The following is a 21,794-nucleotide window of genomic DNA, read 5'->3' as shown; positions in this document are numbered from 1 at the left end:
TCCGCCCGCCTCGGCCTCCCAAAGTGCTAGGATTACAGGCGTGAGCCACCGCGCCCGGCCAAAATAGCATTTCTATTTCTTTTTGTTTGTTGTTTGTCATGTTGTTATATATTGATAACATCTATTGAAAGGTCCTGTGATGTCAGCTCAGCATTGAACAGAAGAACCTACTGGTTAACTGAGGCTATTGGTTTATTTTCTCAGAGTAAAGTTTGATCAACATCTGCAATTTTCCATTAAAATTTTTAAGTCTTTAAAATATAAAAATAAATAAATGTTAAAATGTAATCATAACTTTCTTATTAAAAATATATCAAAGAAAAAGCACATCAGGCCGGGCGCTGTGGCTCACGCCTGTAATCCTAGCTCTTGGGAGGCCGAGGCGGGCGGATTGCTCAAGGTCAGGAGTTCAAAACCAGCCTGAGCAAGAGCGAGACCCCGTCTCTACTATAAATAGAAAGAAATTAATTGGCCAACTGATATATATATAAAAAAAAAATTAGCCGGGCATGGTGGCGCATGCCTGTAGTCCCAGCTACTCGGGAGGCTGAGGCAGAAGGATCACTCAAGCCCAGGAGTTTGAGGTTGCTGTGAGCTAGGCTGACGCCACGGCACTCACTCTAGCCTGGACAACAAAGTGAGACTCTGTCTCAAAAAAAAAAAAAAAAAAAAAAAAAAAAAGCACATCATATAATGAATGGCATCAGAGCTGAATAGAAGAATTACCTACTTTCAGGTCATCTATGCTAAAGCATCTAGGAGTGGCATATCATATTTGCAATTTCCAGATGGTTCCACCAAAATACAAACACATAGCAAATACACTGATCACTGTACTATCCTTTCAACTTTTCTGTATATTTCTTCGTACTAAAAAATTACAGAAATGTGTGCATGATAAAACAATAGAGATGGTAGGAAGAGTTCAAAAGTGAAAAGTAGGTCAGATACAAGGATAATAACACAAGCATTTTTTTAAATAATTAGGAACAATTTACCATAACACACCTTTGTAACAAAGAAATTTAAGCTAAAGTTTTTCACCTATTCCTGAGCGAAACGGTGGTCCCACTATGTACAGTATCTGTGGCCAAGAGACTCAAAAGTAACTATGGTTATGAGGCAATAGTTTTTATTAATAGATGCCATAACTGCAAGCAGAGAGTCCTCTCAGAGAGTGATGAAAGGCTCATTCTGCCTGTCAGACTTTCTGCTACCTTGCTCATTCCAATGCCTCAGGGTACTAAGCTTCTCCCAAGGCTTTCCTGAATGGAAATATGCCATAATAAGCATCTCTTCACTGGATTCAGAAACCGTTAATGAAATTCAGCTAAATATTGCTGGGACCCTGTTTGGAAAGACACTAGGTCTTATTAAGCCTGGTCCTTCTTCAGTGTTGAGAATTTCCATATCCTCTTTTTTTTTTTTTTTGAGACAGAGTCTCACTTTGTTGACCAGGCTAGAGTGAATGCTGTGGCGTCAGCCTAGCTCACAGCAACCTCAATCTCCTGGGCTCAAGCGATCCTACTGCCTCAGCCTCCAAGTAGCTGGGACTACAGGCATGTGCTACCGTGCCTGGCTAATTTTTTGTATATATACTTTTAGTTGGTCGATTAATTTCTTTCTATTTTTAGTAGAGTAGAATTGCACTTGAATTCGAAACCAGCCTGAGCAAGAGCAAGACCCCATCTCTACTAAAAATAGAAAGAGTAGCACTGTGGAAGGTAGAGACGGGGTCTCGCTCAGGCTGGTTTCGAACTCCTGACCTCGAGCAATCCGCCCACCTCGGCCTTCCACAGTGCTAGCATTACAGGCGTGAGCCACCATGCCTGGCCTCCATATTCTTTCTTTAACCATGAAAGATGGTTTGGGATGTCTGGTCACTTACTAAGGAAAAAAAACTGGTAACTAAATGTTCTACATTTTCTCCTTTTCTTGCCAGGACTTTTTACCATTTTCATATTTGCTCAACTTATTCTAAAGCTTTTGCATAATTTAGTTGCTCAGAATAGCTGTTCCTGCAGCATCACTCTTCACATCTCTAAGATATAGTGTGCCCATCATTTAAAGGAAGCCCTTTAATTAATATACAGGTATTTAACATGCAGCTATTGATTCTAGCTCTTGCCTTTAGTAATTCCTTGGTACCAAAAATTGTTAATTATCATTTGTTTATGGTTGTTGCATTAGAAAAATGACATTATAATGAAAACACAACTCTGGCAATTCCACAGCCAATTATTTCAAGGGATAAAACCACCATAAAAAAAAATTGCCAATAGTTTTCATTATCAGAGAATTAATGATGCTTCATGTGTTTGCCAGCATTGGCCTTACTGGAGTACAGTAGACCCACCTGAGTTCAAAACAAAATAAAAAACACCAATTAGGTAGCCAGAGCCAGATCATCACATTGAGCCAAAGGGCACAACTGAACTAAAAGAACTAGCTTGTTTTTTATTTTTTTAGAGACAGGGTCTTGCTGGAGTGCAGGGCCATAATCATTGTTCACTGTTACCCCAAACTCAAGTCATCCTCCAGGCTTAGCCCCCTGAGTAGCTAGGACTATACGTAGATGCCACCATGCCCAGTTAATTTTTAAATTTTTTGTAGGACAAGGTCTCGCTATGTTGCCCTGGGTGGTCTTAAACTCCTGGCCTCAAGTGATACTTCGGCCTGAGCCTCCTAAAGTGCTGAGATGACAAGTTTGAGCCACTATGCCTGGCTGAACTTGCTTATTAAATCAAATTTGGACACTATGAAAATTCTGATGGGTTCCTATTTGTAAGGAGTCATTTACACAAACATGGGGACATGTGATTTCATATTTCAACAGTCTGAAATTGCTTTTTAGAAGTTCAAATGTCAATATAAGCCATGGCTCTTGTGGGACAGGCCTTCAATGGGGTAACCTTTCTTTCTGTTCTTTTCCAACGGTCAAAAGCACCTCAATTCTAAACTAATCCTATAGACCATGTGAATCTGTTTAGGAAAAAAGAACCAGTGGCAATCTGTATTATCAAAGAGTATGCACTTTAAGTTTATAGTTAAAGAAAAACGGTTAGAATGTTAAGTCCCCATAGAGAGCTGCTGACCAGATAGATCCTCATTTGAAACTGCGATTTATTTCTTGAATCCTCCCTCTGGAATTATGACACCAATGTCTAAAGATCCAGAAACAGGGGAGACATATGTGAACCAGGAAGGTAAAGATTGCAGAAAAACAGAAAATGGAAGAACGGTATAGTGGAAAAGTATCTCTTAATATCAGATATGACTTTGGGCAAAATATTTTTTGTGCCCATCTTTTTCATCTATAATTCCACAAGTGATATTGTTAAATAGATTAGAGATACTGTAAATAAAGTTTCTGACATACAATAAAAGCTCAGTAATGAGCTCAGTATAGCAGTAGCAACTATTATTTTAATTTCTGTATTTATCTTGATTTTTCAGTTTCAGCAGAATATCTTTTTAGTAAAATGCATTCATATTAACTCTGACAAATCATTATAAATTGCAGATCCATTGTCCAGAATTATTTTTTTCTTGAGATGTAGTCTTGCTCTGTTGCCCAGGTTAGAATGCAGTAATATTGTCATAGCTAACTGCAACCTCAAACTCCTGGGCTCAAGCAATCCTCCTGCCTCAGTCTCCCAAGTAGCTAGGGCTACAGGCATATGCCATCATGCCCGGCTAATTTTTCTATTTTTTGGAGAGACAGGGTCTTGCTCTTGCTCAGGCTGCTCTCAGACTCCTGGGCTCAAGTGATCCTTCTGTCCTGGCCTCCCGGATTGCTAGGATTACAGGCGTGAGCCATCATGCATGGCCTAGAACGTCTTAAGTAAACATGTACACATACTAACACAATGTTACAAAGAGATGAATCAAACATAATTTTAAATTTTGAAAAGAACACACTAAAAATTACACTGTCACTATGATTACAACTATTAAGAATATGTATGAATATGTAAAGAACACAAGGGAACACAGAAAATAAAAATTATGTTGGCTGGGTGCGGTGGAACCAAAAGGTCCTGTTAAAGAGGAGTTAAGTAAAGGGGCTGGGAGTGGTGGCTCATGCCTGTAATCCTAATCCTAGCACTCTGGGAGGCCAAGCCGGAGGACAGCTTGAGGCCAGGAGTACAAGACCAACCTGAGCAAGAGCAAGACCCTGTCTCTGAAGAAAATAAAAAAGGAAAGGAAAGGGAAAAGGGAAGGGAAGATTCATTTCCTCCAAGAACTCTTTTCTGATTAACCCCACACCACAGTGACCTTGCCCTTAATCTTAATATCTTTCCCACTATTAAGATCTGACCTGAAGAATATCAGAATCATGAGGCATTCCAAGTTGTGACTTAAGAATAATGATTTAGGACCTTCTGAATTATAAAATCAAAAGAACATTAAATATTCAGATGGAGTGAGTATCTTTTCTTGTAGTTTTATTTTATTGAACTTAAAAATATTTTCATAGGGTCAATCAAAATGCTAGTCCTCTTCATTCTAACCCTGTTCCATAATGACTAAGTTCCACAGTCTCTAAATTCTCCTATGTTGGGGTTTCGCTGTAACCTTGCTATACATATAGCCTTTAAGCTGAGGAGGAAATAATACAGATACTTCTTGACTTAGGATGTGGTTACATCCCAATAAACTGACAGTAAATCAAAAATATCGTAAGTTGGGCCAGACGTGGTGACTCACGCCTGTAATCCTAGCTCTCTGGGAGGCCGAGGCGGGTGGATTGCTCAAGGTCAGGAGTTCAAAACCAGCCTGAGCAAGAGTGAGACCCCATCTCTACTATAAATAGAAAGAAATTAATTGGACAACTAATATATATAGAAAAAAAATTAGCTGGGTATGGTGGCACATGCCTGTAGTCCCAGCTACTCGGGAGGCTGAAGCAGCAGGATCGCCTGAGCCCAGGGGTTTGAGGTTGCTATGAGCTAGGCTGACGCCATGGCACTCACTCTAGCCTGGGCAACAAAGAGAGACTCTGTCTCAAAAAAAAAAAAAAAAAAAAAAAAAAAAAAAAAATATCGTAAGTTGAAAATGCATTTAATACACCTAACCTACTGAACATCATTACTTAGAGCCTAGACTACCTTAAATGTGCTCAGTATACTTACATCAGCCTACAGTTGGGCAAAATCATCTAACACAAAACCTATTTTATAATAAAATGTCGGATATCTCATGTAATGTAATTTATTGAATACTGAAATTGAAAAACAGAATGGCTGTATGAATAGTCAAAGTAGGATTTCTCTTGAATGTGTATCATTTTTGCACCATCATAAAGTCAAAAAATCATAAGTTAAACCATTGTAAGTCAGGGATTGTCTGTATATGTGACATGTACCAATTGTGTCTAGCATTCCCAAGTTTTAGTGAGAGAAGTGAACATCAATGAGATATGGGATAAAAAGCATAGAGGTTACTGGGTCAGAATACATAGATTCAAATATTAGGTCTACAGTTTATTGATGCCATGTTAGATAAACTGCTTAACCCAAAACACAAATCTTTTTTCAGTAAAACAGAATTAAAAATACCTACTTTGTGGGAAAGAAATCAGGATAAATAAATCAGATAATATAACTGAACATGTTCAGTAAATTGCATTCTTCATGTTACTATAGATCAAGCATCCTTAATCCCAAAATCTAAAATATTCTAAAATCTGAAGATTTTTGAAAGCAAAGATGACACTAAAAGGAAATGCTCATAGGAACATTTCAGATCAGGGATGCTCAACTGGTTCCTACCAATATTTCAAAATTTAAAAAAATGTGAAATACTTCTGGGTCCCAAGTATTTCAGCTAAGGTATACTCAACCTGTAATTATTTCTTTTTTCTTTTTTTTTTGAGACAGACTCTCATTCTGTCACCCAGGCTAGAGTGCCGTGGCATCAGCCTAACTCACAGCAACCTCAAACTCCTGGGCTCAAGTCATCCTCTTGCCTCAGCCTCCTGAGTAGCCAGAACTATAGGCATGCACCACAACACCCGGCTAATTTTTACTATTTTTAGTAGAGACAAGGTCTCACTCTTGCTCAGGCTGGTCTTGAACTCCTGTGCTCAAGCGAGCCTCTCGCCTCAGTATCCCAGAGTACTAGGATTACCGGCTTGAGTTACCCCAACCGGCCAACCTATAATTATTTTCACAGATGGTTAAAGAATTAAATTTTAAACCAAAGACCATCAAGAACCATGGTGTCAAGCACTAGTAGAAATAAGATATCAATGTACTAAACATTCAAAAACTGAAGAATAATTTAGAACTACAGTGCTATGTACATTTTTGATAATACTATATTAGCACATTCCTTTACTTCTATGCTTTTTACATATTTTTGGAGACACTTTGGTTTATAAAATGATTCCTAAGATTTCAGCATGTCTACAAGTAAGGCCTTTACATTTAAGGACTTAAAGCCTTTGGTAAGACTACTGATAGCTTATTTTAACATAAGTAAACAAGCTCAAACAAAAGGATATAACTTTTCTAAGATCAATGAGAAACTGGGAAAAATTTCTAAATTTTAACCACAGACTTATATTACCCTATATGTTGTATAATCTCAAATTTCTTGACAGTCTTTCTCTTACCCATTTTCCCTTTTAATAAATACTTTTTGACTGTCATAAAATTGAAACCTTCCTATTTATTTAAGAGAAGCTGAGTATGTAGCCTGTCAGCATTTTTCACCTACACATTATATGAAAACATTCCAAAGGAGTTTATACACTCCAGCTTCATGTTCCATTCTATATCCTGCCTCCTTAATAGCTTAAATTTAAGTCAACTAACAGCTCCAACAATGTAGAGAAGTATTATTAATTAACGAGGTAAGTAAACTTGGATCTAGAGATGATTATTACTAAATCATCAATAAGAACAAATTTTAAGTTGTATATATTGGAAAGCTTCTGATTTTACCTTCCTATAGGTGTATCAGTTTTTATTTGGCATCAAAGTGAAAGGAGTTATCTGTATAATTCCCCTAGTGCCCTGTCAGAAGTAATGTAATCTTACTGCTGCAAATGTGTTAGAACCCTTTTCTTTCCTTTTATACTATAACCAACACAAAAATGGTTTCCTAAGTGACATTAACTCCAAGTTCTGGTTTGGTGCCAAATGGAGTTAGCTCATCTGCCAATTATGTCTTGAAGTAGCAACTACAAGGAACATTGAAATAAGGTAGTTTATAAACCCAATCAGCCAGAGAGAAGGGCTTTATACCAGCAGGAAAGGGCAAGTAATCTCTTTCCTCAAGTTAAATTGACCTGGCTGTTACGCCTGCTAATCAATCCTAAATACACAGTTCCCAGGCAGGAAACCATTTCATTTGTCATTTACTGAAGGAGGCTCCTCCTGGCTGGGTTCCAAGTCAGCAGGAACTCACACATCTCTCTCCCTGAACTGTGTTTCCTGGTTTAGGCTTGTTCTGAATGGAATCAGATCCTGTGGCTAAGTAATCAGTAAGCTAAACAATCAAGGAGACCAGAGGCTTATCAAGGCAAAGTTGTGATGGCCTACACTTAGCTCTTTATTTTCCAAATGAGCCAACAATATCCAATATGACAAGAAGGTAGTACAAAGGGCAAGGTTCTTCCTCCCAGAGGTTCAGAAAAAGGAGAAATCAGTTACCTAGAAAAATTTTCAGGAAAAGTTAGAGCTTTAAAAATTTAAGGGGAGTTTTAGAGAATTGGTTGGATTTAGATAAATAGAGAGGTATAAGAGGGTTTATTGGGCTGGGAAAGTGGTATTAACTAGCATATGAAGAGGAAATGTGAATGTTAAATTGTGAGACAATGAGTTAATCTGGCAGGAACAAAAATGTATGTTAAGAAAAACAGAAGACATGGTATTAAGTTCCTAGCTATAAAACCTCAAAGGTAAACTCAGGGTTCAAGACCAGGCATGGGTAGACTACTAGATGAATTTTCTATCCTGAAAGTACTTTTTGGTTATGATGATTTAACTTTCTGGAGGTGTTAATTAATTCATCTTTATTAATTCACTCCTTCAATTCCAGAGACCAGGAGGACTGAGGGGACCCACACTCCTCCATCTCTGGTTTGTTGTGGCACAAAGTGACAGACTAATTTTGTGAATAGAGACATAGTTGGGTATGACCTAAGGGAACAGTCCACAGACAGGCAGCAAGAAAACGATGGATGGTTGTGAGGAATAGTGGTGTAGAGTTTCTCTATTCATGAATACTTCCTCCCATATTTCAGATCTAAGCAGTTATTACAATTAAGTAGAGTGAACAGTCCAAAGTCCCAAAACATCAACCTAACTCCTTCCCTTCCAATCATTTTGATTAATTTGTTCCTTAAGTCTTTTCCAGTTTCAAAAAATCCCTTATAAAATGCAAATACCCCCAGAAATGAGCTACGGCTTAAATTTCAGTTAACACCTTAATTTTTTTTTTTTTTTTTTTTTTTTGAGACAGAGTCTCGCTTTGTTGCCCAAGTTACAGTGAGTGCCGTGGCGTCAGCCTAGCTCACAGCAACCTCAAACTCCTGGGCTCAAGCAATCCTACTGCCTCAGCCTCCTGAGTAGCTGGGACTACAGGCATGCGCCACCATGCCCGGCTAATTTTTTTCTATATATATTAGTTGGCCGATTAATTTCTTTCTATTTTTAGTAGAGACAGGGTCTCACTCTTGCTCAGGCTGGTTTGGAACTCCTGACCTCAAGCAATCCACCCGCCTCGGCCTCCCAGAGTGCTAGGATTACAGGTGTGAGCCACCGTGCCCGATCAACACCTTAATGTTTAATAGTTAAAACAGATCAGTGTTCTGGGAAACATTAGAATATTGCTATGGCTTGAATGTGTTCCCCAAAGTTCAAATGTTGGAAACTTAATCCCCAATGCAATGTTGAAAGGTAGGACCTTTAAGAGGTGATTAGTCATGGCCCTCATGAATGGATTAATGTTGTTATCATGAGAGTAGGTTCATTATAAAAGTGAGTTTGGCCCTCTCTGGTTGTCTCTCACTTGCCCTCTCTTGTCCCTCTGCCTTCTGCCATGGGATGACACATCAGAAGGCCCTCAGCAGATGTGGGCCCTTTGACCTTGGACTTCCCAGTCTCTAGAACGGTAAGAAATAAATCACTGTTCATTACAAATTACCCAGCCTCAGGTATCCTGTTACAGCAATGCAAAATGGACTAAGACAAATATATTCTTCCCCCAAAAAGATTCTATCATCAAATATATTTGATAAACACAGTATAGCGTCTTCTTATAATTCACAAGACACATTAGCATTGAAAAGGCACTGAGAAGTAAAATAAAGTATTTTCATATCTCTTTAACCTCCAAACCCAGTTTTCCCCAAAGAATATATACTAATATATCTTAAGAAATGAGTATTCCACAGAGCACAGTTTGAAAACATAAAATTAAAAACAAATCCATAATTAATAATAGGGCACAGAAAAGACCATTGGGATGGGGTGCATTAAGAAGGATGGAAGAACCCAGGAAAGCAAAGATAGATCTTTTCCACTTTACAATTTTGTTCAAAAACATCATCTCATTTGTTATAGGATCCTGGTGACAGACCTTAAAGTAAGAGGGTATAATCTACTCTGTAATTATTTGTCCCTTTCTCAATAATATTAACCTCAGGCCCATTTCTAGAACATTGTGGGTTCTTTGTATTACTCATTCCCACACTGACTAAAAGTAGAATGAAGCAGAAAGCTAATTACACCACAGAATTAAGTCTCTCCCACTATGTAGTTAGTTAGGAGTTGGGAATGAAAGAATTTGGTGAATGGCTGACCATCTTTATGAAGTGATCATTTTTATGCTACTGATATTAAATGCAACTTAACTTACCAGCTCTGCAATTCAGCAAAAGCTTGTTTCATTTTCTTAATGGAAGCATCCATCTCTTCTTTAACTACAACTCGATACCGTGCAAGTGACACTGTGCAGCGCTGGAGGTCTTTTACAGATTTTTCAATATTGGAACCTTGGGGGAAAAAAACCCAAGATTAATAAAGAAAAGGTACATAGCTAACTTGACAGTTGGATATGAACACCTAAGGCAAATGTCGTGTGGACTAAGGATGTTTTCTAAGTGACCACTCTCTCCAACAAAAAAACTGATGTTTTCATAGATTTTTGAAACAATAAGTAGCCCAGTCAAGAATTGGATTTATTCTCCTATCTTTTTTTTTTTTTTTGAGACAGAGTCTCGCTTTGTTGCCCAGGTGAGAGCAAGTGCCGTGGCATCGGCCTCGCTCACAGCAACCTCCAACTCCTGGGCTCAAGCAATCCTGCTGCCTCAGCCTCCCGAGTAGCTGGGACTACAGGCACGCACCACTATGCTGGGCTAAGTTTTTCTATATATATTAGTTGGCCAATTAATTTCTTTCTATTTATAGTACAGACAGGGTCTCGCTCTTGCTCAGGCTGGTTTCGAACTCCTGACCTCGAGCAATCCGCCTGCCTCAGCCTCCCAGAGTGCTAGGATTACAGGCGTGAGCTACCTCGCCCGGCCTATTCTCCTATCTTAAACAACTAAACACAGGCACACACTGACAAAATATACAAAACAACGGTCAGCCAATGGACAGCAGGGAGTACTTTCCCCCTGAGAAAACAGAAACAAATGAAGTGAGGTCTATGATTGCCCCAACTTATTGCCTCAAGAGAGTTTCCAGGCTGTAGTGCAGGGAGGAAAAATACTTAACTGAGCCTGGTAGTCTCTCTGATTTGAGTGAGCAGAGTTGAAAATTCAGGGAGGCCACGGTGGCTAGAATTCTCAGGGGAGAGTACTGGTGAGGATAGAGCTACACAGAACTACAGAGGATTCTGAGTATTGATCAGTGCACAAGTGTGAAGAAACCACCCGAGACAGGAAAAAGAACAGGTGGAAAGCAGCAAGCGGAACAATCACCAGAGCTTACCCAGGCCAGGAATAGTTTGTGTTCACACCAGCAAGAGTGAGAAATGGGACACAATACATGTGGTACCAAGCAGAATACTTGGAAAGATACTGCCTCAGTAACAAGGCAAAATTACCCTGGACTAAAAGGCTGCTCTAGTCCCATCCAACAATGCTTAAAAGCAAGCCTCAAACAGTTTCCACATAACCAAGTCCTCCCAAAAATCATAAGGATATTTAAAGAAATTCAAAAATATTGAGTAATCTACGAAGTAAAATTCACGTCTGGCATCCAATAAAAAATTAGGCATACAAAGAAGCAGAAAACTATAACTTATAATGAAGAGAAAAATCAATCAACAGAAACAGATGTAGAAGTGACAGAGATGATAGAATTAAGAAGGTAAGGGCATCAAACAGCTGTTATGATTAGATGACACAGGTTCGAGAAGGTAGAGGAAAGCACATAAGCATGTTAAGGAAAAACATGAAAGATATTTTAAAAGACCCCAATTGAACTTCTAGAGATGTAAAAAGCAATGTCTGAGATGCAAAATATACTGGATGGAATTAAATGCAGACTAGAAACAGTTTAAAAATAGATTAATACATTTGAAGACAGCAATATTTGAAACTACCCAAAATGAAACTACGCAGAGAGAAAAAAGACTTCAAAAAGAGGCTGGACATCATGGCTCATGCCTGTAATCCCAGTGGTTTGCGAGGCTGAGGCAGGAGGATCGCTTGAGGCCGGTAGTTCAAGACCAGACTGGGCAACATAGCGAGACCTTGTCTCTACAAAAAACAGAATATAATTTAGGCTAGGCGTGGTGGCTCACGCCTGTAATCCTAGCACTCTGGGAGGCCAAGGCAGGCGGATTGCTCGAGGTCAGGAGTTTGAAACCAGCCTGAGCAAGAGCGAGATCCTGTCTCTACTATAAATAGAAAGAAATTAATTGGCCAACTAACATATATAGAGAAAAAATTAGCCAGGCATGGTGGCACATGCCTGTAGTCCCAGTTACTCGGGAGGCTGAGGCAGCAGGATTGCTTGAGCCCAGGAGTTTGAGGTTGCTATGAACTAGGCTGACGCCACAGCACTCACTCTAGCCTGGGCAACAAAGCAAGACTCTCAAAAAAAAAAAAAAAGAATATAATTTACCATGTGGACATGGCAAAATTAAAAAGTTCTCTCTCTATAGTGCAGTTTGAAGCACAGTATGTGAGGAAGCCAGCTTTGTAGAAAAAGACGAAATGCACTTACCTACCCAACACATTTTAACCAGTTTCCAAGAATTTTATTAATCTTTCTATATTTACTTATATACAAAGTTATATATACAACTGACTGTCAGAATCATGGATCTGAAAAGTTTAAAATTGTGCCAAGATACACTGTTTCAATTTTTTATTTAAAGTCTTCCTCATTTCAACTTGATTTCTTTTAGAACCTACCTAAAAGCTTTCAAGCCTTGTGCCTATATACCTTCTTTTATTTTTGCTTGACCAGACAGTCGAAGACTTGCTGTTCCCCAGCAGGCTGAGGGCTACTAGAAAAATGAAGAAGGGCCTCACTAATTAAAATTTAGTTCATATGGAATAAATAATTCCATAAAGAGCTACTGATTACAAATGTCCTTTACATTTCTGTGTTTCATTTGTTCAATGGAGTGGCCCACTATGCTTAGATGTATAAAACTCAGAGGGGGGCCGGGCGCTGTGGCTCACGCCTGTAATCCTAGCTCTTGGGAGGCCGAGGCGGGCGGATTGCTCAAGGTCAGGAGTTCAAAACCAGCCTGAGCAAGAGTGAGACCCCGTCTCTACTATAAATAGAAAGAAATTAATTGGCCAACTGATATATATATAAAAAAATTAGCCGGGCATGGTGGCGCATGCCTGTAGTCCCAGCTACCCAGGAGGCTGAGGCAGAAGGATCACTCGAGCCCAGGAGTTTGAGGTTGCTGTGAGCTAGGCTGACGCCACGGCACTCACTCTAGCCTGGGCAACAAAGTGAGACTCTGTCTCAAAAAAAAAAAAAAAAAAAAAAAAACTCAGAGGGGCTACTATCTCTGTTAAATTATTAGCTGTTTATTCAAATGATTATTATAGTTTTTTTAAAAAAAGGGCAAAGCAAAGAGCTACTGCCAGTCAATGCTAAGTACTTACTTAAGAGGAAATGATCTTATCTAAAGCTAGAGTCTGCCAGACATTAGTAAGAGCATGAAGTTGTGAAGAGGAGTGAAAATATTTCTTTAAAATGTCATCTCAGAGATGGAAGAGCTTTTTACTTGTGAGTCAACCAGGAGATAAAAATGAAGGAAATAGCACAAAAACATTACAGTAAAGCAAATAAAAGAAACAGGTTAATGTTAGCAGATAAGTCATCCTGACAGTAGAATTTGACTTTAATTCACTTATTGTAATAAGACTGTACAGCATTTAAACTACTATCGGGCTCCAGCAGAATACACAGAGGTAGGGGAAGGGCTAGGTAGTCACTGCCTGGCAAACCAAAAAGTATTACTAGATGCCCTTCTGAAACCTTATCTATGAGAACATGAGATAATTTGCCCTCTTTAACCAAAACCACAGATTTTTCTTTCTCTCTCACAGGTGGGCCCCTCACTTACCTAACTTTTTATTGGTGGAGGAGAAGGGAACATCTTCCATCCCCAGATTTGACAACTGAGGTGATGTGGTAGGTCTTGAGAGAGATTTGGCAGCATTCCTGGATTGTTGAGAATTCTGAATAGAGTGCATAGTCCAGGACTTGGACCCAAAATCAGAGACACCATTCTCCAGCATGGATCCTGTCCAAGAAAGAGGACAGTATTTTAGAGCACAATTTAGATGTAAATCAATCGAGCAATCTTAAGTACACAAAGAAAACAAGTAAAAATGTTTTAGGCAAAAACATGCCCCTTAAGAGGTTGTGAACAAAATCAATTGACAAAATACAACAAAGATCAGAATCAGTGGTTGTGGCTATCAGTAGCTTCTGGCTTAGCCCTAAATGGCATGTGAATGAAGAAGAGGAGTCTGTGGTTAACACATCTTTTGATAGGGAGCTCATTCCCTACAGCTTAGTGGCTTCCCTGTAGCTTGGTAGCTGCTTTGTAACTCTGACATAAGAAAATAGAGTCAGGCCGGGCGCAATGGCTCAAGCCTGTAATCCTAGCCCTCTGGGAGGCCAAGGCGGGCGGATTGCTCGAGGTCAGGAGTTCGAAACCAGCCTGAGCAAGAGCAAGTCCCCGTCTCTACTATAAATAGAAAGAAATTAATTGGTCAACTAATATATATATATATATAAAAAATTAGCCCGGCATGGTGGTGCATGCCTGTAGTCCCAGCTACTCGGGAGGCTGAGGCAGAAGGATTGCTTGAGCCCAGGAGTTTGAGGTTGCTGTGAGCTAGGCTGACGCCACGGCACTCACTCTAGCCTGGGCAACAAGCGAGATTCTGTCTCAAAAAATAATAATAATAATGAAAAAAAATAAAAAAAAAGAAAAGAAAAGAAAGAGTCAGTATCACCAACTTCTGCTAGCTTCCATAAGTTATAATGAGAAGAAAGAAGAATTTAAAGCTTTAGGGAATAGAAAGGACAAAGAGTTAGGAAATGAGAAGAAAGCTAGCTCAGAAAAAAAATGAAAGCCACTGACTATAATTGGTTTGTCTGAGGTCAATATAGGTGCAATGGTTCTCTCTAAGTCTTTGTGTGTGGGGGTGTGTATGTAAACTAACCAATAAAAGAACATCTAAAAAGCACAACATAATTCTTACATTGGCATTACATTTATAAAGCCAGAAGCAGCAAGGCAAGAGGAATTAGATTAACAAATATGTGGGTTTTTTTTTTTTTTTTGGAGACAGAGTCGTGCTCTGTTGCCCAGGCTAGAGTGCTGTGGTGTCAGCCTAGTTCACAACAACCTCAATTTCCTGGGCTCAAGCCATCCTCCTGCCTCAGCCTTCCAAGTACCTGGGACTACAGGTGCATATCACCATGCTCGGCTAAGTTTTTCTATTTCTAGTAGAGACAGGGGTCTCCTTGTTCCTCAGGCTGGTCTTGAACTCTTGACCTCAAGTGATCCTCCCACCTTGGCCTCCCAGAGTACTAGGATAAGTAATTTTTAAAAAGAGATATTCCCAGCAAATTCCCAGCCCTTAACAAAATGGTTAACAAACAAATAAATATACAAAATATGTAAATTTATAACCCTAATCTTAACACTTTACCAGAAAGAAAATGTGAGACTATAAAAACCAACAGTCTAGTTCCTGTGAAAGCTGGGATTATAATTATCGTCACATATTTTTCATTATGCTAGGTCTTAGACTAATAATAGCAACATCATCATCTCATCATGATTTTTCTCAATATTATTTATTTATTCATTTAGTTTTGAGACAGGGTCTTGGTCTGTTACCCAGGCTGGAGTGCAGTGCCATGATCATAGCTCACTGTTACCTCGAACTCCTGGCCTCAAGTTATCCTCCCATCTGAGCCTCCCAAAGTGCTGGGATTATAAGCATGTGCCACCATACCTGGCCTACAATTTTTTAAAAAAAAACTTAAAAGTCTTAAAACCTTTTGTAGTCTCTTAAGGTACTCCTCTGCTATTAAGTTAGAAGACTTCCACAAGACTCAGCTAGAGTCAAAATATGAGAAAATGGAAGAATTATATTTTTCTAGGACTTTGATAATAAATGTGGCTCTTTTTTTTTTTTTCTTCCGAGACAGAGTCTCGCTTTGTTGCCCAGGCTAGATAGAGTGAGTGCTGTGGCGTCAGCCTAGCTCACAGCAACCTCAAACTCCTGGGCTCGAGCAATCCTGCTGCCTCAGCCTCCCGAGTAGCTGGGACTACAGGCATATACCACCATGCCTGGCTAATTTTTTCTATATATATTAGTTGGCCAATTAATTTCTTTCTATTTATAGTAGATACGGGGTCTTGCTCTTGCTCAGGCTGGTTTCGAACTCCTGACCCCGAGCAATCCGTCCACCTTATCTCCCAGAGTGCTAGGATTACAGGCGTGAGCTACCGCGCCTGGCCATAAATGTGGCTCTTTTACCCAAAAGGCAATAAAAACTAAAGAGTAAACTAGATTTAATTTATTGATTACATTCTCAACCAGGAGGCTACTGTCTATTTCAACTGAATGCATCTTTTCAAAAATCTGTTAACAAACTCACCTGTTCTATCCAGCATATCTGGTGTGGCAGACTCAGGATCCTCCAGTTCTCTGGCATCTATTGAAAGTGTTTCCAAACCTTCACTGAGTGAGTCCACAGACTCAGTATCATTGATGGCACCATTGATGTGGTAACCATTAACACCACCTTTCTCTGAGGAAGGCACAGACTGTTCTTCTTGAATAGAAACTGATTTACTGGAATCTGGGATACTGCTACTTGCTTCTGCTGCAGGTTTTGGTTTGTTCTTCTTCTTTTTGTTCTAAGGGTATTAAAGATTTGAAAAAAAGGAAAGAAAAGGAAGGACCCCCCCAAAAAAAAAATCCAGATAGGTAACTCTAGCTATCCAAAGGTAATCAATGTTACCAATTTTTCATGTGTTCTTCCATTTAACACATTTTTGTATATGTTGAACTACTGCCTAAAATAAAATTTTACTATATAAAATCTTATACTTTGGATAAACTCAAACACATAAATATAAACATTTCTTCATGGCAAAACCTGCCTTAAGCAAAATCAAAAGATAAATTACAAAATATAAAAAAAAATGTGCAACTTATATTCAAACAAAGAGTTAGACATATACAGAGAGCTAACAAAAAATAAAACAATCCATAGAAAACAATGTTAGAAGCTATAAACATATAAAATGAAGTGCAACCCCAGTCTAATAAGAGATATGAATTATCAGTTTTTATTTATTAGACTAGCAAAAGTGGAAAAGTATGATAACACTGTAGGGTTAAGAGGGTTGAGGATATAGAGAAACACACATTCTCGTAATACTTGTGGGAGTGTAAAGTGGTACTCTCTATGGTAATCTAGCAATACTTATCAAAATTATATATGCATATACCCTTTGCCCAGTAATTCTACTTCTAGAAATCTATTCTAGGCAAGACTAACACTTGTGCAAAATTACACACATACACAAACACACACACAAGTATTATAGTATTGTTATTAAAAGCAAAGGATTAGTAACAACCCAAATGTTGATCAGTCTGGTTAAATAAGTTACGGTATATCCAAACAATAGGATAACTATACATAAAAAACAATAAGAAAGCTCTTTATATATTAAGACATGGAATAAGCTCCAAGATATGCTACATGAAAAAAAAGCAGGCAAAGAGGAGAACATATATTCTTATTTGTTTATATGTGTATAAAATATCTTAGAAGATACATAAGAAATTGATAATACACTGTTTGCCTAGTGTGGGGGGAACCAAATGCCTGGGGCAAAGGAATGGGATAAAGATGTTTCAGTGTATTAAGTCTGGTATCTTTGAATTTTGAGCCATGGGAATGTATTATCTATGTTAACAATAAAATTAAACAAAAAAGTCCTTTATCTTTTGTTTTGTCAACCCACAGCTCCACTGGCAATACTTAAATTCTATTCCTAAAGCTAGAAAGATACAACTCAATCAGTTTTCCCCAAGTCCTTTCTGTGGCCCTCTCCTGCAAGAGCACTACTGAATTCTAGATATAATTTTCTCCTCCACACAGCTCTCAACTTTCTTTCTCTTAAATAAGTCTATGTAAACTGGCTAAGTTTTCACATCATTATCCCATGTATGTAATAACTATGCCAGAAACTACCCATAGTCACATCCTATTGGACTAATCTCAAAAGTTAAATGGACTGAATTAGGGCATTTGAGATGCCAAAATAAAGCCATTTTTCTTTCTCCATATTTTAAGAAATTTGCCTATCTCTAACACACATACTTTTCCAGCTTCACGCATATCTTTTTTTTTTTTTGAGACAGAGTCTCGCTTTGTTGCCCAGGCTAGAGAGTGAGTGCCATAGTGTCAGCCTAGCTCACAGCAACCTCTAACTCCTTGGGCTCAAGCAATCCTACTGCCTCAGCCTCCTGAGTAGCTGGGACTACAGGCACATGCCACCATGCCCGGCTAATTTTTTTTCTCTATATATATATATTAGTTGGCCAATTAATTTCTTTCTATTTTTAGTAGAGATGGGGTCTCGCTCTTGCTCAGGCTGGGTTCAAACTCCTGACCTTGAGCGATCCTCCCACCTCAGCCTCCCAGAGTGCTAGGATTACAGGCGTGAGCCACCACACCCGGCCTTCACGCATATCTTGTAACATTAATAACTTATAATCCTGAGCCAATAAATTAAGAAATTGGTGTTTTCCAGAACACTCAAAGCTATCTATGTAGGTTGAAAGCAGTGGAAAGAAGTTAAACAAACATTCAAAGCTTCAGGCATGGAGAGCTTCAGGAGAATGTGGTAGTATAATACTAGGTATCCCTTGGAAAAAATTCTGAAGGGTCATTGAGGCCAAGCCTGGTTTGGTCAAGACATGAAAAGACTCCTAATAAAGTGATATAAGAGTTATCAAGAAAACATTTCAGAACTCCAGCACTAACCTAATATAGAAAAGAATACCCCAAACAGATTTCACAGAGATACTTGATTAAATCCATACTTAAAGCATTTCCTTAAGAGGCTACATATAAGGTATAGAGCTGTGGGGAGAATTTTAAGACAACCTAGTATCCTTTGGGAAAAGCATTTGGTCTTAAGTGGATAAGGAAAACAGAATGAGGACTAATATGTTAGGAACTATATTTAGGTCCTTGTACTTATTAGTATTATTTTCCTGTTTAGAGATAAGAAACTAAGGCATATAAAGGTTAAACGATACTCCCAGGTCACAAAGGCAGCATACAGTGGAACAGGATAGAAATTCAGTTCTGACTGAATCCATAGCGCAAATGCCTTCTGCCTTCTCAAACTGGAATATCAGAGCCCTATGCAAGTCACCTAATAGAGAAGCAAAGGCCCTCTTTAGGCTTTATGTCAAAGCTAATTAATATTAGGTCCAGTTGTCTGACCTAAAAATCTGAACTGTTTTATTATTATAACTTATTTAATATGAATATGGTTGAAAACTACTCAATTAGATCACTTTGTCTGGAGGAGCTCTACTTTCTTTGATTTGCTCTCTTTTTCACTTCCGTCCAATATTCCCTCAGCAAATGCACTGTGGCATGGCAAAGTCATTCTGTTTCCTGCCTTAAACCACATGGAGGGGACTGTGTGGCACTCAGTGAGACACAGCTGTGGTTCCATGTCAAAGAAGAAGATGTGTTTTTAACCCAGGTAAACTAAAGATGTGTACGTAAACCTTTGCTTTCAAATATTTTTGCAGAGCCTAAATTTTTAGAAATAATATAAACATCAATATCATGCTTTTAAATTTAATTCATTTTTACCTTTTTCTTGCCTGTTACTGTCCATTCTTTGAGTACTTCACTGGCACTACCTGTAAGAGAAACCAATCATAGATTTTCTCTCCTACCACACACAAGCAGGAATTAGTGTCCCCCCCCACCCCCCATTTTGTAATTGCTGGAGAATTTCCAAAGCTCCTAATAGGAAAAGTTAAGGATTCAAGTGTCTGAAGTAATTTAATGAGATAACCATTCTTGCTTCCCTTTTGGAATATCTGCCTAGATAGCTCTTCTCCATGTAATTCCCTCAGTAAGTTCTTCCAAGAAGAGACTAACATAGCCTGGCCTTTCTGAAGATTCTTTTATCTATACATCTTAGATCAAATACCAAGATGACTGGTTTTAGCCAAAATGGGCCATCACCTCCCTTCCAGGTTACATATCACATTGGCTACACTGTTTTGGAGAGAGCTACACAATTATCTTAGACGCAAACATTAACATTAAAAGAAAATAAATGGCCGGGCGCTGTGGCTCACGCCTGTAATCCTAGCTCTTGGGAGGCCGAGGCGGGCGGATTGCTCAAGGTCAGGAGTTCAAAACCAGCCTGAGCAAGAGCGAGACCCCGTCTCTACTATAAATAGAAAGAAATTAATTGGCCAACTGATATATATATGTAAAAAATTAGCCGGGCATGGTGGCGCATGCCTGTAGTCCCAGCTACTCGGGAGGCTGAGGCAGAAGGATCACTCAAGCCCAGGAGTTTGAGGTTGCTGTGAGCTAGGCTGACGCCACGGCACTCACTCTAGCCTGGACAACAAAGTGAGACTCTGTCTCAAAAAAATAAATAAATAAATAAATAAATAAATAAATAAATAAATAAATAAATGAAGACAATAAAAAACCTTATAGCATTTGGATCTGTTTATCCTATACTGGCAAATTCAGGAAAATGGAAACACGGAGACCCAATCTGATGTTGCTTTTCAATGATACAGTAGCTTATGGTAAAGTTTTTCTCAAATGAGTTATGTGGAAAGCAGCTTGTAAAACATTCTTCAACTCTACAGAACTATTTGACTAAGCCCTCCAATCTTCTATATGTTAGATAAGGAAATTTAAACCCACACATTTGAGTCACTTGCCAGAGCCAAACTAATGAATGATATTAGAGTCCAGAAGAGAATGCTGAGTCCTTGAATTTGCCATCTGTTGCTGGGCCACTGACTCACTACTTTGATATTAAGAGTCTCTTACATTCTTAATCAACCCAAATCCAATCAAGTTCCTTATACCACTGGCCACACAATTTCTTTCTAAATACCATTAGAGAACATTTTGAGCAAAATAATGGTGTTTCTCAGCTTGTCTCTTATTCCATATATCATATAACTTATGAGTGAATTGCTTACAGTATTGAAAGAGGTTATTTAACATTTTTAAAATGTCATGGTATGGTATGTTATCATGGGGTCTGCTATATTATCTATGAAGAATTGGATGGTTGAATGTTATAAAAGTCTGAAGCAAATTCTATTTGAACAAATACAAACTTAAAAAAAAAAACTGAGCTAGGATTACCTTCCATGAATGCTTGTACTGTTTTGTCCACACAATTATCAAAGTGCTGCAAAACCAGGATGATTTCATTGTTGCTTTTGTTGGGAACTATTGCACGTACTGCATTTATCTGGAAGAGATGACAGGGTCATTTAATTCTAACATCTATAGGTCACTAGGCAGCTGAGGCCTATTATAGAGAATAACAGAAAGAGTGATTTCATTTTTAATAATATTTATCACTCTTTAGTGTCAGTGAGAATACCTACAACCATCTCACTGGGAATGATTAATACACGAATGAGAACAGCATATAAAAAATTAATTTCAAAACTTAGAAAAGCAGAACATTTCTAGAAATAGAACGTATGTACTAGATTTTACATCAAGAAAGGGTAGTTTAATTTAGTTATTCAGGTACTACATTCACTCATCAACATTCACTCATTTTTAGCATACTGTAAGAAAGGTGGAAAGTTTAATGAACCACCAAAATTAATAACTTAGATTTTTTATAGCATTTTCTAAAATATGTTTACTTTATATCATTTAATTGGATATAAACGTTATATATATAATTTAATTATTATAAACTATTTCAGGTACATAAAACGTAATGGACACCCACTACGTGACACCCTGTTTACTAAAACAAAACAAAATTAGTGAAGCCCCATGAATGCCTACTAAATCCCATTTCCCTTCTTCTCTCCTCAGAGATTTCTACCCTGAATTTGGTATTATTTCAATATATGCTTTTGCATTTTTATGATGTGTGTATGTAGCCATAGGTAATATACATTATTACTTTACATTACATAAATATTATTATATCATATTTATCTTCAATTTGCTTTTTTTAGGTAGCATTGTTTTTTAGGTTTTTTTCCATGTTGATAAATATGT

The 21,794-nt window shown here is 38.3% G+C and overlaps 1 protein-coding gene across 2 annotated transcripts in view; it reads right to left on the bottom strand.

Moving 5' to 3' along the window:
* Positions 1-21,794, bottom strand: part of SPATS2 (spermatogenesis associated serine rich 2) — a 114,737-nt gene that overhangs the window by 21,753 nt on the left and 71,190 nt on the right. For both annotated transcript variants that reach the window (XM_076007230.1, XM_076007231.1), the window contains 5 exons: positions 20,910-21,018; positions 19,371-19,420; positions 16,116-16,377; positions 13,555-13,734; positions 9,871-10,006 (listed from right to left, as the gene is read on the bottom strand). In XM_076007230.1, the coding sequence (XP_075863345.1) occupies positions 9,871-10,006; positions 13,555-13,734; positions 16,116-16,377; positions 19,371-19,420; positions 20,910-21,018 (737 nt within the window). The remainder of the gene's footprint in view (positions 1-9,870; positions 10,007-13,554; positions 13,735-16,115; positions 16,378-19,370; positions 19,421-20,909; positions 21,019-21,794) is intronic.

Source organism: Microcebus murinus, chromosome 10 (genome assembly GCF_040939455.1).
Source record: "Microcebus murinus isolate Inina chromosome 10, M.murinus_Inina_mat1.0, whole genome shotgun sequence".
In the NCBI taxonomy this organism is placed as follows: domain Eukaryota; kingdom Metazoa; phylum Chordata; class Mammalia; order Primates; family Cheirogaleidae; genus Microcebus; species Microcebus murinus.
Note: the sequence above shows the minus strand (reverse complement) of the source record. Positions and strands in the feature narration are given on the sequence as shown.